This window comes from Chelonoidis abingdonii, chromosome 25 (assembly GCF_003597395.2).
Source record: "Chelonoidis abingdonii isolate Lonesome George chromosome 25, CheloAbing_2.0, whole genome shotgun sequence".
NCBI lineage: Eukaryota > Metazoa > Chordata > Testudines > Testudinidae > Chelonoidis > Chelonoidis abingdonii.
In genome coordinates this window covers 10,330,106-10,356,983 of record NC_133793.1, presented here as the reverse complement: position 1 = coordinate 10,356,983, position 26,878 = coordinate 10,330,106, and the positions used below count along the sequence as shown (strand labels likewise).

At 46.0% G+C, this 26,878-nt stretch overlaps 2 protein-coding genes across 2 annotated transcripts; one reads left to right on the top strand and one right to left on the bottom strand.

Annotated features, from left to right (window-relative positions):
* Positions 1-867: 867 nt before the first annotated feature.
* Positions 868-16,936, bottom strand: NUDC (nuclear distribution C, dynein complex regulator). The gene is made up of 9 exons (XM_032803001.2): positions 16,777-16,936; positions 13,341-13,418; positions 8,042-8,245; positions 7,390-7,476; positions 6,868-6,981; positions 6,191-6,385; positions 5,057-5,140; positions 4,061-4,179; positions 868-2,428 (listed from the first exon to the last, which is right to left on the bottom strand). The coding sequence occupies exons 1-9, from the start codon at positions 16,864-16,866 to the stop codon at positions 2,377-2,379; spliced, it is 1,023 nt and encodes a 340-aa protein (XP_032658892.1). The 5' UTR covers positions 16,867-16,936; the 3' UTR covers positions 868-2,376.
* A 409-nt stretch (positions 16,937-17,345) lies between these two features.
* On the top strand, positions 17,346-26,073 carry NR0B2 (nuclear receptor subfamily 0 group B member 2). The gene is made up of 2 exons (XM_032803003.2): positions 17,346-23,026; positions 24,352-26,073. The coding sequence occupies exons 1-2, from the start codon at positions 22,483-22,485 to the stop codon at positions 24,630-24,632; spliced, it is 825 nt and encodes a 274-aa protein (XP_032658894.1). The 5' UTR covers positions 17,346-22,482; the 3' UTR covers positions 24,633-26,073.
* Positions 26,074-26,878: the final 805 nt, after the last annotated feature.

Genomic DNA, 26,878 nt, shown 5'->3' with positions numbered 1-26,878 from the left:
GGAACAGAACTGGGCAGAAAAGTTAGCATATATAAACCATACATTCCAGGAACTTAACATAGTTACTCAGCCTGCACAGCAGAGAGAAATAACGCTTGTGTGTGTCATGCTAGTGGCTGGCCCAGTCAGTTTTAATATAAGACCCTGAAATACTTTTTCCTATATGTCTGCACACTTAACTTCAGTGAGGGTAGAAAGGAAGATAACTGGTTGTGAAGCTACAGCATAGCCTCGCCAGCAGGGTTTGAAGCTGAGGCAGAAAGCGTAAGGAAGCACCCCTGCCCAGTGAATAGTGGAGAGTGGCAGCTGCCCAGCTCCACGTTCTGTTACAAGGCTGCTGCTGTAAGGGATTGTACAGGCAACACTGATGTGTAGGGCCAAAATGTACAAAAGCTGAGACAGAACAGACTGGCCTTGGCTCAGCTGAGTGCAAATAAGCCACCGTGTCCCACTGCTTCAAACTGAAAACAAACAGCCCAGGCACAGGGGACTTTGCCCAACCTGCCCCTTCCGTCAGTTTCACTAGCCCCTCCAGTAATACCAAAAGGCAACTTTTCTACTCCATCTGATATAGGGGGAAAGTCATAGAGGCAGCAGATGTGAGAAGTAAAGACTTGCTCTCACTCCATAACCACACCAGGGCTCAGGCCTAGTTCCTGCACAGCAATGTGCATGGCAAAAAGAAGCCTCCGTGCCATATTATGCACCAAGCCTCTTTTTCACAGGCGCAGCACTGATCAGGCAGAGGGTAGGCCAAAGAATAGGGCCTTTGGCCAGCCCGGACTGAAGTGTACAAGCTGGAGCCAGGCTCAATCACACCCTAGCTGCATGCTTCAGTTAGTGACAAGTCAGAGATGACTGCCCAGCCTCAGGCAAACTGATCCCAGATCAGCATATTGCCTTTATTTTATAAGTGCAGCTTTAACAATGATATGAACATGCACAAAACAAGTTACTCGAGTCAGCAGCACCCTGGAGAGGAGAGAACGCTGGGGACACTTGCTGGCCAATCAACGGGTGGAAGAGAGGAGGCCTCTTGGAAAACACTAACTTGAAATAGGTGGAGCGATCAAACCTCCAGCAAGAGCTGTCACTGCCCGGAGGGCTCCCTCCTGCCTACCATCCACCCCTCCCTTTGCTGGTCGGCCTCAGTGCTGCTCATTCAGTGGCTAGCAGAATTTCCACACACCCCTCTGTCACTTTAGTGACCTCTCACCTGTAGTGACCTCTCACCTGAAGTCCGTAGCGATCCACTTGTCCCATTTTCACCAGGCCCAAGAACAGACTGAGCCAATCCCACTCAGTGGGCAAATCAGCCACTGGCCCCTCCTTGCTCCCCAGGCACGATTCAGCTCTAGCACCTCCCCCGAGTTAGAAAGGCCGCAAAGCCCCTTCCCAACTAATCTGAGCAGCAGTGTGGTGACTAGTGGAACAACGTCCTCTGATAACTGAAATGGATTTGTACCCGTGTGGACCAAGAGTAAAATCCTTCTCTGTTGTAGATAAAATGGAGTTTAATTGGCACATTAGCCTCTACTCCAAAGACCAAGGGTGAAGGCAGGTCTTATTGGGGCACCCCCCTCGACAAACAGATGAAGGCTAGGAAAGCGTTACAAAACAAGCCAACTGTTCCTACAGGAGAGCAGAGGAGTCATGCAGGAAGAGTTAAGGGACTCACCCACTGTGAACAGCGCTGTATTACTGAAGGTAGGACCAATACCCCAAATGCCACGGCTGATCCCCCTCTGGGTCAATTTGCCTAATAAACATAGGGGGTGGGTCCTAGCCAGGGTGCTATGTCCTATAAGAGTTTTACAGATGCAGCTTGCTTTGGAGCAGGTACATCAGGGAGGGAGGGAGGATCAGGGGGAAACAGAAGATGGAAGTTTGCCCATAAAGGCTCCAACTGCTCAGTTTCAAAGCAGGAGTTGGGAGGACAGCTGCATCAGATCCACTCCTGTCATAACTAGACTGGTTCTTAACCAAGAACTGGGGCTAGGGGGTCCTCAAGAGGCAAGTGACAGCCCCAGGAGATGTTCAAACATTGCTTTAGCCAGACTTGCTTAGCCTGACTTGCTTTACCCCCTCCTCTCCACCAAGCAAGGTCCTTGCAGTCTATATAAATGGGAGCCAGCTGGCTACATGTCTGACAGGCGCTGCTGCTGCTGCAAACTGATACAAGGGCCTTGCACTGTGCTGGACTGACAACAGTGGGGATGCCAGTCATGAAGCTGCTTCCATGGCAAGTTCATTTGGGGATGACAGGTGTGTTTACTCGCCCAAGGTCAGAAGATGACCCTTCCCTCCCTCCAATCCACACACATCCTGTCCCATTCCATGGCCTGTCTGAAGGGAGTGGAGGGGGAAAAGAGGGGCTCAGTTGAATTTAGCCTTTGAAAAGTCCATTTCTGGATGCTGCTCCATGAACCTGCAAGAAAGAAAAGTGGACAAGTGAACGAGCTAGGCAGGCTGCATGCTACTCTGCATCATCACACACACACACACACACACCCCCCCCCATTTCCTAGGCACTGTTCAGTCTATCCTCACAACAGCTCCTGTATAGTGGGAACGCATTAATCCCCTCTTCCACATAGGAGGACGACAGCAATGCCCTCTCTGCTGTCACTTTCACTTGCTACCATGATGGCTGCTGCCCTCCCCTTCGCCAGGCCTCCAGGTCTCACAGTAGCCATGTTGATTTGCAGAGCTTCCCGTGCAAGAAACCTTGGACAACACCCCATTTCTTCCTGCTCCTGTTAGTAATATCAGTAACATTACCCAGTCATCAAGGCCAACAGGTGTAAACGAGCAACGGTTATTAATGGGACACACCCTTGGGAACTATTACCTTTAGGCCAGACACGTAGCAGCTGCAATGTTAATAATGGGGGTGAGGGGATTCTGATCTAAAAACTTAAGACATATTACTTAGTCATACATATTACTGGGGATGTCTCTGCTACTGTGGTAATGAGAACAGTAGCAAGAGAAGGATAGCACAGAAACCCAGCTCTAGTAAGCTGTATGTCAGCAGAGGGGACTTTGTTGGCAGAGAGCAGGAATCTAGCTGGACATTGACAAAGCCCACTATGGGCCAGACAGTCTAAACGTCATGCCCATTCTCCACCAGTCGAAGAACATTGGGAATAAACTTATGGAGAACATTCAGTGAGTGATCTTGTGTACAAGAGATCCTGTCTACACTGCTCAGGGAAGCAAGGGCAAGCCCAGATTCTTCCTGAGCGGTGAAGGGAGACAGTCTCAGTTTAGGATCTGATGTACGTTTTGGAACGACAGGTCATCTCACTAGAAGCACACGGCACATAAACCTGAAGGACCTTTAGCCTGAACAAGCCCCTATGGTGCTGATCAAAAAACTATATCAGATAGTACTGCCAGTAAAGTCTGCATCTGTGCAGAAAAACCAAGGAAGGTGAGATAGTACCAGGAGAAACTGTCCTGCTACACTAATCCTTGTTTCACCCCAAGGAAAAGAGGCTGTTTTGCACCTACAAGGGGAAGCTGCATGATCCACAGCAGATGTGGGCACTGACCCCACATGACCTTGGTAGGAAAGTTACTCACAGGAATTCCAAGGTGCAGTTACGTGAAACAGAGCTATAAAGATATAAACGTGCTATTGGCTTGGAGACAGCTGTCTAATGTAGGATGTGTGGGGGAGGAAAGATTATCTGGGCTACTAGATTGACGGAGATTAATGAGCTTTTACATGATCTCAGTGGCTCCATAGAGACAATACCTCCAGCTCAGACACCACCTGCTGCGTCTTACTCACTGCACTTGAAGGTAGCCCTAGAGCAGGGCTGTACAACACAGCACAATTCAGTATGTTTCCATCCCAACACTGAGGGTCAATGTCTAAAACATTTCAACTGAATTCTGCAAGTGAATGCAGACAGGCTCCAAGGCCAAACCCGTCTCATGCACCATCAGTCATTCTCCCCCCTCCTACTACTCCATGACAGATGGCTGACACACAAAATTACTCAAGGGAGGTGGGGAAGGAAGTACCCATGGATGAATTCTCTCTACGCACTTTTTCAATATATCCTGTTTCTTCTGTTCATCAGATGTGGGGAGTCCCATGGATTTCTGACGTTGATCATACATCATTTTCTCCACCATGCTGCGAGTTTCACTGTCCAGGTCTGACAACTAAAACCCAAGGAGATTCTGTTATAGATGGAGGAACAAACCACAGGCCCCATGACCTGCATACAGAACCTCTGCTTACAGTGAACTAAGATAGTAAAATTTCAGTGCACCACAGCATGCAAACTACAGACCTACTTATATAGAAACTGACCTGTAAATCCAACTGCACTCACTGCAATAAGGTTTTGCTGGATCAGATTGCATGGTAGGGTAGCATTCAAGTAGCCAACACAATCTCATACTTCTGAGTTATTTAATTTGCTAGATCACTGCTTTCTAGTTATGCCATCCATACCTCCAGTCAGGGAATACACTCACAAAGTCGCTCACAAATATTCAGTTACAGTCATACTCTGATCCAAAAAACTGTTCCACGAGGAGGCACTGTGTCTCCTCATGTTTCTTTTAACATGCTCCCTACACCTCTCCAGATGAACACTCACTGGATTCTATAGGAGCAAACTTTTCTGGAATAACATTGAACGCATGGTATATGAAGTCAGGAGAAGGGGTTTTCCTTACTCAGAAATGAGATTTCTTCCCAGACTAATGCAACATTGTCACCATGGGCAGTGACAAATTTTTATAACTTGTTTTCCCTGGATGAAAGAAATTCGACAGTCCCACTTCTAATTCAGCCCAGGTCTCTCAAGAGGCAGCGTGAAGAGTTGCCTGCCACACTTCTTATAGTTCCACAGATCACTATTTCTCCCAAGTCTTCATCCCCTTTGGATTCTGTGTCTTTTGGCCCCATTTACTATGCTTGCAGAGTGAATACATGGTAGAGGCCAAAAGGTTTAAGAATGCTGTAATCAACTCATGATCAAGTTCTCAGCCCCTGTTCACTATGGCTCACGGGGTGACAAATAGATATTACCTTGGAGTTCTCTGGGTTAATTTTCTTGGTGTTGATTTCTGGGTCTGTGGGGACTAGCTTGCTCCACCATTCCATCTTGTTGATCTAAAAAGGAGAGGCAGTGGTAAAGAACACTTCACAAACAGCAGGTTCTCTGGAAATGCTCATATGGGATATTTAGGGGGGTTACTTTTTTGTTACAAAGAAACAGAGTTGCTGGAATCAAACCCAGGTCGTGTAGCCCTTAACTGACAATGCCCATCAGAAGATAAAGCCTGGATATAAGGCAGCTTTTTCCCATTCTCAACCACCTCAGTTTAATCCCAAATGGCAGGAATTACCACTGGTAGCAACAATCTGCAGGGAGACAGCGTCCAGAATGGGCAAACTCATATTCCTTTTATTAAATCAACTACAACTGAAATGACATAAAATGAACACTGCCACACTGAGACCTGCCAGCACGACACACCAGTTGTGCCCAATGTTCACATACCACAGGTGAAAGACAGACCAGCACTTCACTCTGATAATGCACTCAACTTTAAAAGAAAAGCTGACTCCATTCTCAAAGAATGAGTGACCAATCGAGAAACATGGATCGATTAAAAGTTACAGCTGAAAATCTGGTCAGACTCCAGTCCTCAATATTCTGATGTCCCTAAGTGGAGCAGTATATAGGCTCAAGCAATACTGTACCAAAGAACAGGAGTGGAAATACAACCTTAACTCTCAAGGTTCCTGGCTCTGGGGGATGTATAACAGACATGAGCCTGAATACTATCACTATTTCACCCTGCTGTACCTTGTACAGGATGTGAGAGAAAGTTCCAGACCCCAACAGTTTTTTTTAGGTGACAAAACTGAGGCCTGGTCTACACTAAGAAATTAGGTCAGTATAACTATGTCACAGTAAAAATATCCACACCCCCTGAGCGACACAATGAAATGAACCTAATCTCAGTGTGTAGACAGTGCTCGATCGATGGGAGAATTCTCCTGTTGACCTATCTACCTCCTCTTGGGGAGGTGGAGTACCCACTGCTGCACCATTTTAAGTGTAGACAAGCCATGAAGAACCGTCTCAGACTGAGGTGTCAAAATACTGTGTAGATGGATCACTGGTCTGACCCAGTATGGCGTTTATGTTCTTACCTTCTCCAGGTGCACAGTGACTATTTTACCATCCTCAATCAGCCAGGAGCTCTCCTCCACCTTCACTTCATTGTATAGGTCTCCTTCAATCACTGGGGGGTGACCCTTCAGCCCCACTTTCAGGTGCCGTCTCTGAATGTCCACCACCACATCCTTCCCTTTCAGTCGGAAGTTCACCTTGAATGGTACGGCCAGCTGGACAGGAGAGAGAGGGAGAAGGAGGGATCAGAGAGCTCTCTCACTTCCCCTTGTGTTACTGCTCCAAGACACTCTACCTTGAGTTCATCTGAGCTACAAGGTATATGCCAGTGCAGGACATGCTCTTTGTGCATTAAATATATGGATTCTGTGGGGGCTGAAGTAGAAATCTGGCAAGAAGGTGCCTGACAGGTCTCAAGTGGGTCACACAGGATGAGAAAAATATGAGTGCTTCTCACTTCAACAAGGCCAAGATTGAGGCAGGATGACAAAAGGGCCTCAAAGCATCTTATCTGCCAAGCTCTCTCCCTCTATGGGTGTGCTACAGCTGAACACTGTTACCGTTATGTTCTTGGACAACCAGAATACAAAGCATATCACTGAGCTAGCTGATCACTGCTATGAACTGTGGAGCTGTTGCCTGCCCTCAAGTTTCAAGGCTAAAATTCCTCACATCCCCAATCAAAGGCAGCACTTACATCCAGTTCAGAAAGGGTCTGTGTCCACCTATAGTTTGGAAGATCAGCCCCATTCCCAGAGTTTGGTTTAAGTTTTCCTTTATCCTTCTCATCTTCTTCCTCATCATCTGTCTCCTAAACAGACAATTTAAGCGTCAGTAAAGAGGTTTTCAAGCCTACATATACATTTCACTAGTAATAACGGCTCTTTAAATTCAGATGGGATTTTCCAGTTAATTATGTGTTTGATGGCCAAGGCACTCCACGCAGATCCAGTCCAGAATTAGAAGGCAAAGATTTCCTTTTAAAGCATCAGATTTTTTAAAAATTAGGGAATGTCTTTGAGAAATCTGTTGCACTCTCCAAATAGGCAAGGAGTACAGCTGGCAGAAGCAATGAAGACCTCCAGTGCACGCTCTCCCAGAGGACACTCCGCACCATTCAGGTGGCACACTCCCCCACATACTGAGAGACCACTTTAACGTCGTTCAGATGCACACTTCCCCCTCCCCAGAACTGAGGAAGTCTCTGGGAACACATTACCTGTTTGCTCGGCTCTGGAGAGTCCGTTTGATTCTCACAGGGTTTCACTGAGACATCTTTGGGCTCAGCTTGTTTTTGCTCTTTTTTCTGTTAAAAACCCAAACATCCCAGACTGATTATCTGATATCTGTGAAACTGACAAACAAAATGTACTAATACAGCACTAGGAGGCCCCATTTCCTTCTTCAGATAAAGCCGCAGGCCTACTCATGACTCAGAACTACAGGAAAGTTGGGGGGAGAGAGGGATTTCCCCCCCTCTGCACCATGTAACAGGAAAGCCCCACTGTGCAAGAGGCAGACTGGCATGGCATCAGCCCTCCTCTGCTCCTTTCCCCAGTGAACTGCACAGAGAGTTACTCAGAGACCGTGCCAGAGTGCTCTGTTGCAATAAGAGCACTTGCTGAGGGCACTGGGGCAAAGTAACTTGTAAGAGAACCAAGAAAGCATGGGCAGGCTTAGATTAACTTGGAAATACAACAGCTGCTCGTGTCTGGTATTCTGGATATTTGTACAAGCACAAAGCTAACTGAATTATACCAGTCACTACTGACTGAGTTGCACACATGCCAACAAAGACGGCTGGATCTAGCCTCAGTCTCCCTTTAAAAGGCAGATAGCTCAGTATGGTGAGCATGTGTGTGCACTCTCACCTGGTCAATTTCCTGCTGCAACCTTTCCGCCTCTTCCTCTGTAAGCTCCTTGATTCTTGGCTCATTATCTTCCTGCTTCTTTTCTTTAGCGAGTTTGGCAGCTCGCTCTGCCTTTTCACGCCGTTCTGCCTCTTGCCGGGCCTTTTTCTCCTTCCGCTCTTTCTGAGCCAGCTTGTTGTGGTGGTTGAATGTCTCTGTGATTAACTGAAAGAAAGGAGCCCAATGATGGATAAGTTTCAAGAATTCACCATGAACCTGGGTGGCAGCAGCTGAAGGGAGACTCAACCTCCCTCATAAGTCTACTACAGAGCAGACACATTCCTCAAAGCACTGACCTAGGGATATTTCCCTCTTTTCATCCCATGATTTGAGATGGGGTCTGACAGGATATCTGGGAAAGTTCAGAATACTTTCCAAGTCCCTGCCTATAGAAGAAAAGTACTCCTTGAGCTGGATTCTCTATTGCCCTGTACCTTGTGCAGTGTAAAATCCTACCAATTGATTTGGCAGTATTTAACAGCTACTTTGCAGAGGTGAAAATGCAATGGAGATTCAGGACTCTACTTTGTATACCCAGCTCTGTGCCAAGGATTTGTAGTCTCACCTTAAACTATTCACGTAGTCTGTGCCTTACTCATCTGTAAAGTGAGATGAATACCGATGAGGAGGCTCTGATAACTAGTGTTTGTCAATGTTTTGAGATCCCCCCGGTGGTAGAAGTTATAGGAGTATAATGTGTTATAACTGGATCCAGATGCTTTCCAGGTGGAGTACACAGAAGGCCTTTCCCACCCTCTGAAGCATCCCCATACACGTATAATTATCCAATTTAATATTTAGATAGTAAGCTATTTAGGGTGGAGACCTTGCATTCATACTATTTTTTGTAAACACCTTGCATTGTTGGCAGAATAGGGGGAAAAAATGAAACAATAATGAATACTTAAAAACCTAGAAGCATCAATTTTTACCTGAAAGCTATAGCTTGTAGGAGAGAGATCTGAAAAAACTGAAAGCCAAATTATATAGTGTGGGAACAAGTTACCATATAACCCTGACCCAAGAGCACTGAAAAAAGGCAGAACATCAAGGTCTGTGATGTAAATGGCTGCATTGCTTGGTGGGAGAGTTGAGTAAACAGGCAGGAAGCCAGAAAAATAACCCAGCTATTGATAATGCCAGAGGTACTGTGTGAGGCAGCACGTAGTGAAAACACAGTTCTGCTGTAGAAGACACATTAGCTCTTCAGAAAGGAGAGAGAACATCTGGGGAGAATGTGATGCAAGGCAGGTGGGAACAATGTTGGGTACCCCTGGCAACCGTCACAGATAGGAATCAAAGGGAGGAAGAGATTCCTTATATCAAAGGGTACGAGTTTAAAAAGAGGAAGTTCCAAGGATGGACCTCAGCTAATTATACAATTGACTGCAAACCAGTACAGGGGGAGAAGGATACAATTATTAGTAAATCATTATGTACACAGCAGGAGTGCAGTACTCTGTTCCCTCTAAGCTTCATGGCCACCCAGGAGCGAATCACACACTTGATTAGTAGAGCCATAGCAGCATGTGCTCAGGTGCCCCTCCCCACACTGTTCTGCAGCCACGTTGCTCTTGCCCTCTACCTTGGAGCCCCTGGCACCCTCCTGTTTGTTGTGGGGGGCAGACAGGTGCTGATATCAGGGTGTCCTCTTTCCCCTGCCTCCCCCTGCCCATGTACCCCATCTCCACGGGAGGAGGGGGGGGGGGAGCTGGTGGCATGGGGCTCAGGAGCAGGACAGCTGCTGTAGTCTGAACGAGCCTTCTGGCAAGTGAGTGCCTTAAAGAGACAATGGACAGTCTCTGACTACACACACTGTCTCTGTGTCTCATCCACACAGTCTCTGACACATTCATCTCCCAACACATACTTGTGGTGTTGTTGGTACTTCCTGCAATGCACATATATTCTCTGTAATTTTATTCTTTCAAAGTGCTGTTATTTTCATTTCTGGACTGGTCATTGCATTTCATACTTTTATTTCTCTTATGCTTAAAATTTAATTTTTTGAGTAGTGAGCTCTAAAATGTCTAACCTGTCCTGGCTGGAGTAATTATCCCTATGGTAATTTTTTTAAAAAACAATATGTATATCTAGGTTTTTTGTTTCTACTGGTGATGCAGATCTGCACATTACCTCCACATTGGTGCACATAACAAAATTCATTCCGCACATGGATGGAAAAAATTAGAGGGAACACTGGCTGGCAGTACCTTCCTTGATATGATATTCAAAACACACTACTTCTGTTGCATACATAGAAGTGGAATTGAGTCTCCAAAAAGCCAAAAAGGATGGTACTACTAAAATACCTTCTAATTCATTTGGGGGAGGGGAAGTGAAAAGGAGGCAGGTGTGTCACAGGGTAACACTGGCCCTTTAACAGGGAAGAGACCAGTTCACCTGCAACTGGCCAGCTGACCCCAAATTAGGCTCAAGAGAGGGCATCTGGGCACTCGAGGACAGGAGAGTCAGAACAGGTGAATGGTGCCTGAACCTGAGAGAGAAAGAAGCAGCAGCAAGGAAGAGGTGACAGGATTTGCTTGGAAGACAGCTGAATTCAGATAAGAGCTGGAACAGAACTGCTGGTGAGAACTGACTGAAGCAGGGGATCCTAGATGAGTGGGAGGCTTGGGTAGTGGCTCCTAGGAAAAAAAGGGATGATACTGCTTGGTCAGAGGAAGCCAAGCCTGGAAGAAAGAGGGTGATGCAGGAAGTGGATCCCCTACCAAGGGGCAGGACTTGGAAGCAGGGAGGCCTGGAGGAGTGGAACACTGCAGAAGGGGGAGCTTTTGGGACACAGATTTGAGTGAAAGGCTGCAGAAAGACTGGTCACCCTCAGGCAGGAAGGCCTGGAGAGAGGGACTCTAGATTGGTGTAAAAAGAACTTGGAACAGAGTGCTGCTATTGACTTGGGTGGGTGATGTGGCAGAGCTAAACTTGAAGGGAATGGGGGGAAAAAAGCCGCTGTATCTTCATACATTTACTGTGGAAACTGCAGAATGGTTTTATTACAAGGTTTTCGGGGAATTACTGCACTGGTGTATACCAATTATGCCCAGGAGCAAGCTTTGTATCAGAGACAGACTATGTTCCCTTCATGTGTGGCTAAAAAGGGGAAACTGAGGCTGGGAGAGCCTGACAGGCCACAGCCTGTTGTGGTGGTGCCACTCGAGGTGAAGCTGCCTTAGGAAAAGGTTTTCTCCGGAATCTTTCTCCATCCACAAAAGAGGATTCAACATTATGGTTTCCCTGCCTCTATAGCTAGTCAGATTCCAAGCTATGATCCCAAAGAGCTGTGTGAAAGAGGCTCCGTGTTCTTTCCCAAACGGAGGTGGGAGAAGCATGCTATTCCTGTCCACGATATGCCTACTCCACATCTCAGGAGAGCCAGAGACTGAGACCAGGACACTGACACATACCCGGCAGCAAGTGGCAGGGTGTTCTGTAACCATCTGACTGTGAAATTGGCTCTGTTTCAAGTGGCTTTGCTGTTGGAAGACTCTTAAAGTTGCTTCAGCATTTGAATAGCTAATTTGTATTTGTGTGTCATATAGTTTATTGTCTGTATAGTGATTTCTCAAAGACTTGCCTTTACTGAGGAATGAATCCATAGTGAGGAGGATGATGATTTTAAAAATAAACCCTCAGTCAAGCACAAGAAAGTTCTTTTAAAAAAAAAGGGGGGGAGCATATATTCTCACCTCCCATGTCAACATAATTCCCTGTTACCCCCCACCACAAAAGCTTCACGGTGGTGCTCAGACCACACACAAGACACTTCAGTCCCAAAGGAAACTTTAGCATAAGGATGGATAGCAGGAGAATGGGATAGAGCAGTCTGACTTCTTCAAACCTTTGTCGGGGGAGTATTATGTTGTGAAAGGCAGAGGAAGTCATGTTTTGTATGCAATGTCTTCAGAGGATCACAAAGCACTCTACAAGAGAAGTAAGTCTTATCTTTCTCTTACAGGTGGGGAAACTAAGATATGGCTGCTAAGTGACTTGACTTCCTGTGTAACTTTCGACAGTACAGCATAGAAGCCAGGAGTTCCAACTTTTAGTTCCCAACTCTAGCCACTACAGGTGTCAGTCATCTGAAATTCTATTCAGAGTGCTAATCACATTTTCTTTCTATAATTATATGCCCATTCCTTTGGGATCTTGAAGATTTCTAGCCCTCTCCCCCCAGACTGAGGGGGGAAGAGGAGTTAATCTTTTGCATCATTTTCATCCCAAAACTTCTTTCTTCCATTTCACAGATTAAGCAGCATGTGTACGTTATGCAGCATTGACAAAGCCATACGGCAGTGGTTCCCAAACTCTGGCCTGCAGTTCAGCAGTGGTTGGCAGAGCACTTAATGGTGGCACACAGAGAATTTGTTCCTCACCTCCATTTGCTAAACTGCATTAAAGCACCTACAAATATTTAATTTCTCAATACTGATTTTTTTCCCCATGCAAGAATTGCTGTAGTTGCCTACCACAAATGTTATCCAATAGCCAGTAGGAGGGGATTTGGTCTGTATGGAAATTAATGTTTCCATGAGATGCTACTAAGACATAGTCCACACTGTGAAGAAGTTTAGAACTCCTGCTATGTAATTAACTACAGAAGCCATTCAGAAAGTTTAGGTACTTCATATTTGAGCACTTAGGTCTATTATGAGATTAAATATGAAATGTAGTACTCTGCAGAAGGGTCAGGAATGCCAGCCTGCTGGAATCTGAAGGGTCCAATTCTCCCACACCCACACAGTGACCACCGGCCTCACAGCAACATTGTCATACCCAGCAGCTTAGAGACAAAGTGGCAATTGCATATGCTGTGAGAGGACTTTGTGCTTTTTCTGAAATGAACAAACAAGGTAACCTGGGGTTATCAATCCTGTGGTGTCTGTCACAGTTAAGTCAGTACGTCTGGCAGGCTTGCTTTCCAAACAAGCCTTTGGCCAGAGCATAGGCAAAAAAACCAATAACCTTTCACCACTGATGCCACTCACCCAAGCAAACATGCTCAGCTGTGGATGGGGCAGTTTATTATTACCTTGTTTCCTTAGTATGTTTCAGCAGTTTCACAGAAAGTCAGGCCCAAAGAGCAGTAAAAAAGAATCAGATGGCAATAGGAGAGCACGCTGAGGCAGAGCAGTAACTGGAGAATATGGAGAACTCAGTCTCCACATAAATGAGTTTTTCCAGATAGAGCATAGCTTGCTCTAGGTATATCAGAAATCAATCATGAAGACCTGGGGTGAGTTACCTTCTCTGCTACTCCCTCTTCTCCTCCTATGAAGAAATCAGTTTTACGCCTGAGGAAACTGAAGAACGTGTTCACAAGCTGAAAGACAAGACAGGCAGTTTCAGGAGACTTGAAATAAAGATTTCAACCTACCCAAGCAAAAACAAAGTAATATTGCTCTTGGCCTGTCAGGACATCAAACTGCCACCAGATCAACAGGAGACGCTAGTTCCCATTGGTACTTCTTGCCTCAGTAAGGAGAGATTTTTGATGTTCTGTACTGTAATCCCCAGCCAAGTCTACCTGAAGATCTGTTGAAAGCTTGACATCAAACTCCCGAATCTATTTCTCAGATAAACAACAACTAGCGTATTCTGCAAAGATCTGCCTTCTGGGTTCTCTACCTTGAAGAGATCTTCATGAGATTCTACAATGGGCAAAGACTGAAAAATTCCTTTTGAAGTCACCTTCCCTCAGAACCACCATGACTACTATAGTTACAGTGGGGGCTTCTAGAATTATAACCTTAAAACTCTCTGGTGTGAGGATTGGGGGTTTGTTTGTTTTTTTAATTATTCTCATAAGCTTAGGTCTCTTTGCTCATGTAAAAACCCAGCTTTTTCACACACACACACACCAAATCATTCCTCAGCTCTAAGCAACGCTGTAGTGGCCATGGGAGACCTTATGTGATCAAGTCTTATTTGTTTTTACAAGAGACTACAGCACACTTACTTAAATATGAAAAATTATAAACTGCAGCTACACTTGTAAGACATAAAGCATACATGAGTCAGTATCATGGACTTCACTAAATAAATGAAGAAAATTAATCTGTAAAATTCTGTAATTCACAATGGCCACCAATGCAAACTCAGGGTTTAACATCTACCACACTGGTTTAATAAAGCCAGGCGGTTGCACAGCTGCAAGAAAAGTCTGTAGGTCTTGAAATACCATTGGTACAATCCCTTATCACTTTTTCCTAATCTTAGCAGTATCGCACTGAACAAATTTTTTTTTTAGATCAGTCTGGTGAATGAGAGAACTATTTGAGCAAGGATCCTCATTTCCAGGCCATACACCAAGCAAAATCCTCCCTGTCCAAGGAAAAAATAAGCTGAGACAAATAGCTGCTCTAATGTGGCACAGCTAAAGGACAGCATTGTATAATGGTCCAGATGCAAAAAAGAAGGAATTGCTTCTGTAGGGCCCTACTAAATTCATGGCCATGAAAAATGCATCATGGACTGTGAAATCTAGCCTCCCTCGTGAAATTTGGTCTGTTGTATGCTTTTACCCTATACTATACAGATTTCACAGAGGAGATTAGTGTTTCTCACATTGGGGGTCCTGATCCAAAAGGGAATTGCAAGGGGGGGGGAGCAAGGTTATGGGTGGGGGTGTCACAGTATTGCCACCCTTACTTCTACGTTGCCTTCAGATCTGGGTGGATGGAGAGAGGTGGCTGTTAACCAGGTATGCAGCTCTGAAGGATGCACACTCCCAGCAGCAGTGCAGAAGTAAGGGTGACAATACCATGTCATCCACCTTTACTTTTGTGCTGCTGCCTTCAAAGCTGGGCAGCTGGAGAGTGCCGGCAGCTGACTGAGGGCCCTATTCTGCAGGCGGCAGCATAGAAGTAAAGGTGACTATGTCATACTGTGCCATCCTTCTGCATTGCTGCTGGCGGCAGCTCTGCCTTCAAAGCTAGGCTCCCAGCCAGCAGCCACCATGCTCCAGCTGCCCAGAAGGGTAGCAGTACCCCCCCTGACTACAATAATCTTGCAACCCCCCAACTCCTTTATGGGCAAGGACTCCTAAAATAACAACACTGTGGTTTAAATAGCTGAAATCATGAAATTTACTATTTTAAAAATCCTATGAATGTGAAATTGACCAAAATGGACTGTGAATTTGGTAGGGCCATAGACCTCTCACACATGAGAAGACTGGACTATATAGGTATGTTTCAGCATGGCAATTTCTGCAAGAAATTTAAAATTCCTGTGAGATGGGAGAGGAAACAAAAATTGTGCTCACTGAGACTAAATCCTTGCCACACCTCAGGTGAAAGCTATGCTATGTCAGTAGGAAGTGCTGTTGCTACTATGGTTTCCCTGACTGATGTGGGCCTGAAAGCCATGGTAAACTAACCATCCTGTTTATCTTCCTAGGTCATTTGAAATACCATGCAACAGTCATCCTAAAATCTCTGTCTACAGTGGCCAAACTGCTCATGTTTAAACAATTTTGCTTGCAGCAGCGTTGCAAGCTGGAAGCTGGGACTGGATGTCAGGGGATAAATCACTTGATAAATTGCCTTGTTCTATTTACTCTATCTGAAGTACCTGGCACCAGTCAGTTGGAAAATAGGATACTGGGCTAGACAAACCATAGGTTTGACTCAATATGGTTGTTCTTAGGGTCACAGCTCACCAGGGATAGGGCTCAGTGACATGAGTGACAAACAAGGAACCTGCCATATAGCTACTAATACATGGAATGTAGCTGTGTTGGTCCCAGGATATTAGAGAGACAAAGTGGGAGAGCTAATATCTTTCACTGAACTTGGAGAATCATTTCCAGACCTGAAGAAGCCATCTGTGTGGCTGCAGAGCTTGTTTCTCTCACTAACAGAAGCTGGTCCAATAAGAGAGATGATCTCACCCACCTTATCTCTCTAATATAACTACTCAGTCAACTTACTTTTAAATTACATCCCTTTGCTTGTATTTTGTCTATTGAAATGGTAACATGGGTGTGGATTTTGTCGTCTTGGCTGTCTACGAAAGCCATGCATGTCAATAGCACCATATTAACAATAATACAAGAGAAATACGTTCAAGTCAATATCTCCAAGCCATTACCACAGGCACCCTAGGGCCCAACAGAGGACTCCAGTGGAAGCAATACCAACGTGAGTGGAGGCTGCTGGCGCACATCAACATGGTAATCTCTGGGTCACCAACAGGAGCATTCAGTGCTTCTGAAACGGACAGGACACAAGCACCCCACCGATCCCTGCCTCTTGATTAAGAATCGCCGTTTCCCTGCCAAAGTAGCCAAGCCCGTGGGCTGGAGGGGAAATCCCGGGCACAGCAGAGGCAGGGGGGAGACCACGTGGCTACATGCAGCCCCCAGAGAACGTGCACAGGAGCGGGGGGGGGGGGGGGGGGGGGGGATCAGAAGGGCAATTGGATAGGTGGTGGGAGTCCCAGGGATTGGGACAGGCCAGGCCTTGCTAGCTTTTTGCACCTGGCCTCCCTGGGCTCTGGGGGAGCTGGAAATGTGGTTTAGGACAGAGCAGTTACCCCTCAANCCAGGGGGCGCCCAACCAGGGTGGGGTGAGCCCTGGAGCCCCGCCCCCGTCCCCATTTCACGCGGGCCCGGAACAGAGTGAGGGGCGCAGGGGGGGAGGGGAGGCCTGACGCGCGCGCCTCCATCCGGGCGTTACCTCGCGCACGCCGCCCTGGTGCTGCTGGGCCATAGCCAGGAGCATCCCGTCGAAGCGCTCCTCCTGCTCCGCCGCGCTCGGCCCCATCATTCTCCTGCCCGCCGCCTCTCCCGCTCCCGCCGCTGCCTCGGCCCCTCACACCGGAACCGGAACCGGACTCTCCGCTGAGCCCACCAGCCAATCCTCTTGCCCAGTTCCTCCCAGTCCGCTAGTTGATTGGCTGCCGCGGCGGCCAATCACCGGAGAAGAGGCGGGAGCCCAGGCACGGGTTCGGCGCTTGGCGTTGGTTTCTATGGTTACTGACAACGTCCGGGGCCTTCCAGAAAAATCTGCGCAAGGGCCGCGTGGTACAAGGAAGGGAGGGGTCAAAGGTCACGGGTTGTAGGGGTGTGATGGGAGTAAAGGGGCCTAGTTCCGGGGTGGGAGCCCCAGGGTGGCTGGGGAGCGGGGGCAGCTCCTGTATTAGGGTCAAAGGGAGAGTCCTGGTGATGGGGGCAAAGGGGAGGAGTCATGTGATCAAAAGGGAGAGGTGATGGGAATCTGTGCTCCTGGGGGGGAGTCATGGGGGTTCCTATCTACCCCAGGTGGGCTATGGGGGGAGGGGCACCACACTTTGTGCTCATTCCGCTTGGGTAGTGACTACAGGAGCCCGTTTCCTTTTCCTCTCCTCGTGCGCCAGGCCGGGCGGTCTTGATGTCTGGGTTGCAAACGCTGTGAGGGAATGTTTAAACCAGGGCTTCTCAGACTCCTTCAGAGGGTCGGTCAGCCTGGCGTGTGGAACCAAGGGCATCCAAATAAAACCAGATTGCTGATGACAAGCTTGCGCGCTGATAGAAGGAGGTAACATGTTCCCATCTCTAATCACAATGAGCACCAGGAGCAGCAAACACAGGTCCCAGCTGATGCATCCACTTCAATGGTCAAAGAGGCTGCTCTAGAGAAATGAAGATATTGCTATAGTCACAAGAGGAAATGGCTCCTAACTCTTGCCATGCTGCAGTGAGTAACCCTGACCAATTTCATGACTGAGGCTGGAAAGATGGATCATTCTCTTAAGCGCAGCCAGTGTGTCACACTTTATATGGACCAGTTTCTCTCTGTTTTCACCCTTTCTGGGCTGCACTGCTTGTTGCTGAGGAGCCAACACAATTTTGTGGTTAAACAGCTTGGGTCTTTTTGACCACAGTGTGAATTTATCAGTTTCTCCATTTCTTGTGTGCTGGAATGGGAAGGCAAAATATGGGCTCTTTTTAGACCTGTGCAAAATAGTGGGGTGGAACAAGAGATAAATACCAGGTCAGTTTGTTCTGAATGCAATACATCTGATCAAAACAAAGCGCCCTGTTTTCACTCTGCTCTGCTTCAGAGAGATCAACGTGCTTTCCGACATTAGTGGTACAAAGAGGCTATCTTGAGGAGGTGTTTGTTTAATGGTCTAAGCATCGTATTTGAAATATTGGGATTCCTTGGAACAGCAGGTACTAAAAATTAGGCTCCATTCAGCCCTTTCTTCAGAAGAAGTTAAATTTATTTCCATGCAGTTTGCTGCCTGTGAGTTTTTCAGAGAAGATCTTCAAAATCCAGTGGGCTGATTTTCAGAAGTGCTCAGCATCTAAAGCTCCCTTTGACTTCAATGAGTGCTCAGCCCCTCTGAAAATCTGGTCATAAGGCCCTTTTAAGTTGCACTTTTGGTAAGAACTCAACTGTGGATTTTTCTCACTGTCCTTGACCAAAATCTCCATTCCACTCACTGTTGAATACAATATGTGCTGACTATCCACTGCAGTGGGAGCCTTCAGCATGAAAGCTGCTGTAAAAATGACATCCAATAATATGCTGTAAGTGCAGTTCAAATAGAGATTAGGAGACGTCTGGAAATGTGGAGGTACTCCTCTGGGTGAAGTTTGTGTTTGTGTTTCCTCATCTTGTTGGTTGCTCAGATTTTGGAGGGGAGAGAAAAGCAGAAATAGTAGTTGGTTAAGTAGGTTCTTATATTTTCACTCCCAAATCCATTGCTATTCTACCTGCTAAATCCAGGGCTGAAAAAATTAAATAGCATGTATGTATCATATTGAAGAGAAAATATCTATGTTAGGGTTACTTGGAGATGATGTGGAATTCAGGATTCTTAGTGGTGGTTGTGATTCAGAAGATGGAGCTCTTCCTTCCAAAGCAGTTCTGAACTAACGCTCCAATATGGTATTAGGAGGTCTTGTGCTGCTGGAGGTATCATCTTTAGGACAAAATTTAAACTGAGGTCCTGACCATTTATGATCACTAACAGTTCCATGGCACATTTTGCAAAGGTGGCCCAGTGTCCTGTATTTATTTATTTATTTATTTTTATTATATAAAATGCTGCAATCCTAACTCAGACAAAGACCTACTGACTTCAGTGGGAATTCTGCATAATTCAAAACAGTGACTGTAACTAACCAGGTACTTATAACGTACTTACCATCATACAGGAGAAGCTGAGAGGTTCTGCCATTAAGTTATTTCCTCCTGTGATGCTGGTAGATCAGGTGCCCACTTTTGCCATGGCTGAAGATGTCAGCTGAGCACTGACAGATAGCTGAAAGGAAACCAAACTAGCTCACCTGTATGATAGTATTATTCAAGATAGGTGTTAGACTTGTAAAGACATGTTTAGTTTTTATAAAATGCTTGTAAATTGCTGTATGCATTAATCTTACTTGAAATGTCCGTATCCCATTGTATAAGGTAATATGTCAGTTTTGCTTTATGGCTGTAAACTGTTGCTCTGAATTTGTGGACCCAGCACAAGAAGTGGTTCCCCCACCCATCAAGAAGGGCTATCAAAACTAAGTGGACCATTGTGAAACATCACAATACAAAGACTGGATTAATGGTCCTCTCACACCTATGAAGGTGCTATGTGCAAGGAAGTTCATCTTATCATCTTGGATTATGGAAGGAAATATAGATAGCTGGCATCAGGGCTGGCTCCAGCTTTTTTGCTGCCCCAAGCGGCAAAAAAAAAAAAAGCCAATTGAGCTCCCGCCAAAATGCCACCGAAGAAGAAGAGATGGAGTGAAGGACCACTGCCGAGGACTAAGGCAGAGCGCTTGATCAGCCGTCGAAGTGCTGCTAAAGACCCGGATGTGCTGCCCCAATACCAGACAGACTGCATCCCCTTTCTATTGGCCGCCCCAGGCACCAGCTTCCTTCACTGGTGCCTGGAGCCAGCCCTGGCTGGTGTGAAAATTCATCATCTCTTTGCTGTTTGGACTCTCAAAGGGCTGGAGCTAGGAAATTAGCAGAGATCCTCAGGGTCAACTTGGGTTAGCCCTAAATGACATTTGGTGCTGACAGGATTACTACGTCTCTGTCACCTTTTTGAAACCATAGATTGTAACTCATGTATATATGTTGCCTGCTTTAACCTGCAAATAACTCTTATTTCTTTTTCCTAGTTAATGAATCCTTAGGATTGGCTACAAGTGTTATCTTTGGTGTAAGATCTGAAGTACAAATTTACCTGGGGTAAGTGACTGGTCTCTTGAGACTGGAAACAACCTGAATCTTTTGTGATCTTGGTGTATGGCAACCAACTATCACTCAGTCCAGCTTGTCTGGGTGGCAAGATAGACAGGAATGCCCAAGGGGACTGTCTGGGACTCCATGGTAAGACTTGTATCAGCGGGGTAGCCATGTTAGTCTGGATCTGTAAAAGCAGCAAAGAGTCCTGTGGCACCTTATAGACTCACAGATGTATTGGAGCGTGAGCTTTCGTGGGTGAATCCCCACTTCGTCGGATGCATGGTAAGACTGCTATAGTGCTTCAGGAGTTCACATTTGTTACTGAGTTGGTGATATTTAATTATAGAACATACAAGCGGTTTAGGCGTTTGTCTGCTTTTTGACAGTCTGCCCTGGGGTAGGCACGCACGGTTGTGAAGCACTCCAGACAGCATGATGCTTTCCCTCTGATCCTGCTGCTAGAGGTAGAGCGTTACAGAGCTTGCTTGGGATGCAGGACTCCTGAAAGAGCAGTCAATTTTCCTTTCTTTTGCTAAATGCTCATTCTGGTCACAGAGCATCTTATTAAGCAGGTTTGCAGCCCCTTTTCCAATGATATGCCATCTTAGATGGCTTTCTCTTCAGTTCTGCCTAATCTGATCATAATAGCTCATATGTAACCCAGACCTTCCTCTAGCTCTCTTACCCTGGTTTTATTTCCACAGTGAGATATGCGGGTTCTGGTACTGATCATGTAGCAAGACATCTAGGGACAGAAGTGCTGATGTTATTTTATTCTAATTTCATGCAGAGAGTAAATCAGCGAGAGCTCAGATCAACCCTTTACTACTTACAATGCTGGTCTGGTGGACATATGCCCATGACTCAACCTGTCTAAATGAACCTATTAACATTATGAAAATTACACCGTTTACCACTGGGAGACGAGGGCCAGCAGTCATTATTTTCCTAAGACTTTTCATAGTTTGGTGATCTTCACTGGGCACCTCTAGTGACAAAAAGTTCCACTCTGCCCTGCACTGGGTAAACGGGTGTCTTCTCCCTTGTAAACATGTCGCCTGCCTCTTTCTTCACTCCATTAGGTCCCCCTCTGTATTCCCAGCTAGCTTTCTCAGCTTCGTCCCTCCCACTCACTAAGGCAAGGAACTAGATAGCATGGCTCTTCCTTCCTTCATGTTCTTTAGGATTGGGCTCCAGGATCCTGGATGGGGTAGGCGTTTCAACTAAGTGACTTCTTCCTGCTCTAGAAATTCCTGTGAGTCATGGCACTCCTTGAAATGTGAAGACATTTCTAATTGCATTAGACACAGGTTAGCTACATGGATGTAATACAACCACGAATCCAATCTGTGTCTAACGCAATTTCTGTCTATAAACTGATGAAATCTCCTGGAAAATCAGGACAGAAAGTAAAAAGACCCTCATACTCCTCCCAGTATTCCCCCCCTCCTTGAAACACACAAGATACCTGAGGCCCCAGCCTTCCTCTAAGTACTAGAGATGCCCTTTGTAGTTCGCTGGATTTCTTTTCTTTATCTGCAACAACGGCAGCCTGTTGTCAACAAGGTTAAACAAACAATCTGCTGATAAAATGACTTCCAGGTTGCTCTTTCCAAGGCCAGAGTTTACAGGCTGTTTTGCTACTGGTCTCTTGCTCCAGACAAAGGCTGTATGTGTGTGTGAACTCTTTGGCAATGACACCTGTCATATAGCATTGCCTGATTACACATCTGGGGCCTTGGTGCCATGGTACGGGCTAGGTTAATGACTTTATTTATACTGTTTGGGTAATCCAGATAAGAAGGCCACTCAATTTGCCATCCCGATCCTGTCCCATCCTCCTGGCCCCAACTGGCACTTTCATTGAGAAAATGCTTATCAGCACCACGTGGAGGCCTCACTTCCCTAGCCAATCAGTCCAGGGTCGAGTTGTTTTTCAGTGAATGCTGCTCAGTCAAAGAGAGGTCAAGGCTGCTAAGGGGGTGTTTCACTCATCACATAGCCTTATAAATACAGCCAGGAATAACAGCCAAGGAGGTGAGAGGGGCTACTGAGCTGGGAGAAGCAGGCTGCAGTCAGAGAGCTTTGACTAGTACAGCAGCATTTGCAAGAGACCAGTCGTGCTCACAGATCCATCCGGCCAAGTGCACTAGAGTTTCATCCTCCTTGGGACCTGACGGGATCCGCTTGCCAGGCTCAGCAATGACTACATGCAGCATAGACCTGGACTATGAGAGGTGCCAGTGCCACAGTGAGGAGAATCGGAACGCCATACTCTATACCCTCCTGAGCCAGAACCTGAACCACAAATGGGGCAGCCATAGTCCATCCCAGCAGCGCTGCCTGTGCCAGAAGCGTCGCACCGTCTGCCTCCAAACACCTCAGGTCACCTGCCAGGCAGCCTCTGATGTCCTTGTGAAAACGGTCAGCTTCATGAAGAACCTGCCCTCCTTCCAGCTGCTGCCCTGGGGAGACCAGCTGCTGCTTCTGAACAGCTGCTGGGCTCCCCTCTTCATTCTGGGGCTGGTTCAGGAGATGGTGACATTCGAGGTGATGGAAACCCCAGCCCCTAGCATGCTCAAGAGGATTCTCCTTGATGGCCAGAGTAAGAGACAGGAACCTGAGAGGACACAGCCCACCCTAGCTGGGGTGCAGCGGCTGCAGTGCTGCCTGAACACATTCTGGAGCCTGGACCTGAGCCCTAAGGAGTATGCTTATCTGAAAGGAGCCATTCTCTTTAACCCTGGTGAGTGTCTTATCCTCACACACCTTTCTATTGGCAGGGAGAGAAGGCATGGCACGCAATAGCATCTAGTAATGAATATCTATTTGTCTGTCCATCCATCCAGGGAGCTCAAATCACTTTATAAGGTGGAAGGAATATCTCCATTTTACAGAAAGCTAAACTGAGGCACAGAGCATTTTAGGGGCTAATTTTCAGAGGTGCGAGCATCTCCAGCTCCCATTGACTTCTGGAATTCAGGTTGTAAGTGACTTTCTCCACTCAGTCACCTGCTTTAACTTATAACCCTCGGAGCCAACTGTGCTGATCAGGATGGCTCATTAGATTTGCAGTCTCTCATATCTTAACGGGGTTGATTCAATTCTTCATCTTTCTGAGGCAGATAAACTGAGTCCTATGCACTGTGGGTGAAGAGGGAAGGGAATTTTTAAAAAAAGACTTTAAAATGGAATTCTTGCATATCCTTCAGGGACAATAGGATCTTAGGGCATGTTTTGCTAGAGCTGAGGTTTGCCCTGGCTTCATCGATCAATATTTTGCTTCCCTTGTTGTGTTACACACTATTAACGAACTGGTGCTCTCCACCCCACAAATGTCTGCATTTCAGTGGTGCTGCATGTATGAGTTAATGACCTCAAAGTTGCAATATTCCAAAAAAAAAAATTCAAAAACAGACTCCAACGAGAAACTGCAGAATTGGAATTAATTTGCAAACTGGACACCATTAAATTAGGCTTGAATAAAGACTGGGAGTGGATGGGTCATTACACAAAGTAAAAACTATTTCCCCAAGCTATTTTTCCCCCTACTGTTACTCACACCTTCTTGTCAACTGTTGGAAATGGACCATCCTGATTATCACTACAAAAGATTTTTTTCCTCCTGCTGATAATAGCCCACCTTAATTGATTAGTATCCTTATAGCTGGTATGGCAACACCCATTTTTTCATGTTCTCTGTGTATATATATCTTCCTGCTGTATTTTCCACTGCATGCATCCAATGAAGTGGGTTTTAGCCCACAAAAGCATATGCTCAAATAAATCTGTTAGTCTCTAAGGTGCCACGAGTACTCCTCATTCTTTCGGAAGTACTTTAGGATCCCTTGGTGCTATGGAAGGCATATAGACATGCTAAGGAGGCATGTATATTCCTCTGCCTGTGCCTGTGTACGGGCAGTAGAAAGAAATCAGATTTGATTGTGAATCACTAGCAATAGTGCCTAACAAGCCTTCAGCAGAGGCACATGCATGGTAAGAAACTGGGACTTAGCTTGGAAAGCAGAGCCTAACTTTCATTTGTATTTCCTGTTGTTTCTGTCATCATAGATGTTCCAGGTCTGAGGGCCTCTTTGTACATCGAGAGCCTCCAACGGGAAGCACAGAGAGCACTCCGAGAAGTCCTAGTGCCCCTCCACCCAGAGGACCAGGGCCGCTTTGCCCGCATCTTGCTGATTGCCTCCACCTTAAGGTCCATTCCTCCTGCACTTATCACAGACCTTTTCTTTCGACCAATCATTGGCAATGCAGACATTATTGAGGTGATCACTGAAATGCTGTATGAAATAACCTGCAGGCAACTGACTCTTTCATCACACACAGCTTCCTGAGAGCTCAGATTCAGCGGCCACTCTCACATGCACCTCCTGAGCATTGAGCTGAGTTTCAAGGGACAGTAACGTTAATCTGGGAATGGGGATTTAGTGGGAAAGATACTGTGGACTTGCAGACACCTGGATTTGTGTTTGTATTTCACTTGGGCTCAGGCAACAGCTTCAGCGTTGAAAATCTCAGCTAAGGCACAAATCATTTAAGAATATAACTCTTATTTAGCATTTGTTTACAGCAATCAGCCCCTGTACATACTGAACTCATAAAGCCAAATCGTTTCTGAAGTGTGTGTGATGTTACTATTTCACTGCACAGCAACATGAAAAAAGCATGGCCAATGTCCTTAAAACATTCCATACAAAATAATCCTCTGGGCTGACATTTTCCCTGGGAAATATTCAGGTCAGAGAAGCACTTATCTGAGAAAGAAGGGGATTGAATCCAGGGCTTTGAACCAAATGGAGTCTTACTGTTTTTAAGGATAAAATTGCCATAGAAAGCCTTTGTTACATGCACACAACCTCATTTTTAAATGAGTTCAGCACTCACTCTGCCTGCCATTTTCAATGGACTGAGTGGGTACTCAGCACCTCTGAAAACAGGCCTGCAATACACAACGCAGTGGATTAGAGCATGGTCCAAATTTTGTGATTCAGGGTCAAATCTCAGCCCCACTGAAGTCTATGGGAGTTCTGCCATTGATTTCCTTGAGGCCAGGATTTCACCTTCTTAGTCAATCCATACATAAGGGCCTAATTTCGCAAACTCTAATCACGCTGAGCAATACTGAAGAGTGAATGGAATCACTCATATGAGTGCTACCAAGTATTGTGGAATCAGGCCCTTATATAGTACCTGTGCGTGTGTATTGTGTGTCTGGTACCTTGGAATCTTAGAGAAGTAGCCATAAAACATCTATCCCTGTTTCAAACATGGACAGGGCAAGGGCCAGACGGTATTAATGCTAAAAGAGTTCACAGAGAGCCACACTTTGCAACCCTTACTGAAATTGAGTAGTCATGTGGAAGAAGATGGGACTACTCTGAGTAATGTTCTACTGAATGTTTGTACCACTAGTGTTAGGGTGGCAGAATATAATACCCCTTAGTTAATGTATGAGCTCAAGTGACTAAGAGCTCCATTTTAGCTAAATGTTATGAAAATGTATGCAGTGATATTAAAAACAGGTAGGGCTGGTGAGCTTAAGTCCATTTGTGTAACAGTGAGTGATATTACCTAGATAGTACATGAAATAGAGAAGGAGCTGTAGTGGTTACACAGGCCTGCAGATTCTGCAGCTGAGCATCTGCTTCCTAGACTACTGACTGGTTGCTCCCACTCCCCCACGCTAGGTTCTGATCTACACAAAGAAAACAGCCTTTGCACAGAGTTCAGAGGACAGTATTTTGTGAGTGGATGTTAGTCTGTGATTTGTATATAAAATGCAGTAAATTATTTTTTTTTTAAATAAAATCTATTACATTTTGGAAAATGGTGGTTCTGTTTTGGAAAGGATCTACATTGGTACATGTTGCATTTTACTGAAACTTAGAAAAGCATGCCACCGGTTTGAGAACCCAAAGAAGATTTGAATTGGATGAGGCACAGTCTCCAGAAAATCCCCTCAAAAATGCATCCTATCTTGACGGCATTTGTCATCTTAAACTGCAAAACAAAATTAATGTTGTACATAAACATTGCTGAGGAAAGGTGTCTGCTTAATAGCCATGGAGACTGAACAGGAAAATCACAGGCAGCAGAATTGCAACATTCCCCTACGGCGCTTCCCTTCGCCAACCCTACCTCAATCCCACCCGAAGGCATTGGGCCAGATTCAGAAGTGATGTGTAAACGAGACTCCCTGACGCTCACTGAGGGTGTCTACATTAGAAATGCTGTAGTGACACAGCTGCAATACTAGAATCCCTTAGGCCTGGTCTACACTGAAAACTTAGGTCGACCTAGTTACGTTGCACAGGATTTGAAAAACGTTGTGGCCTAAGCACCATAGTTAGCTGCACCTACATCGGGGTAAGGTCTACCTATGTTGATTGAAGGATTCTTCTCGACCTAGCTACTGCCTCTTGGAAAGATGGATTACCTACATTGACTGAAAAACCCTTCCCCTCTGTGTAGGAAGCATCTATGCTACGATGCTACAGACACGCTGCTCCAGTGCCCTAGCTGTGCCGATGTAGTATAGACATGGCCTGTATACTCTGTGTACTGTGGGCCAGATTCAGAG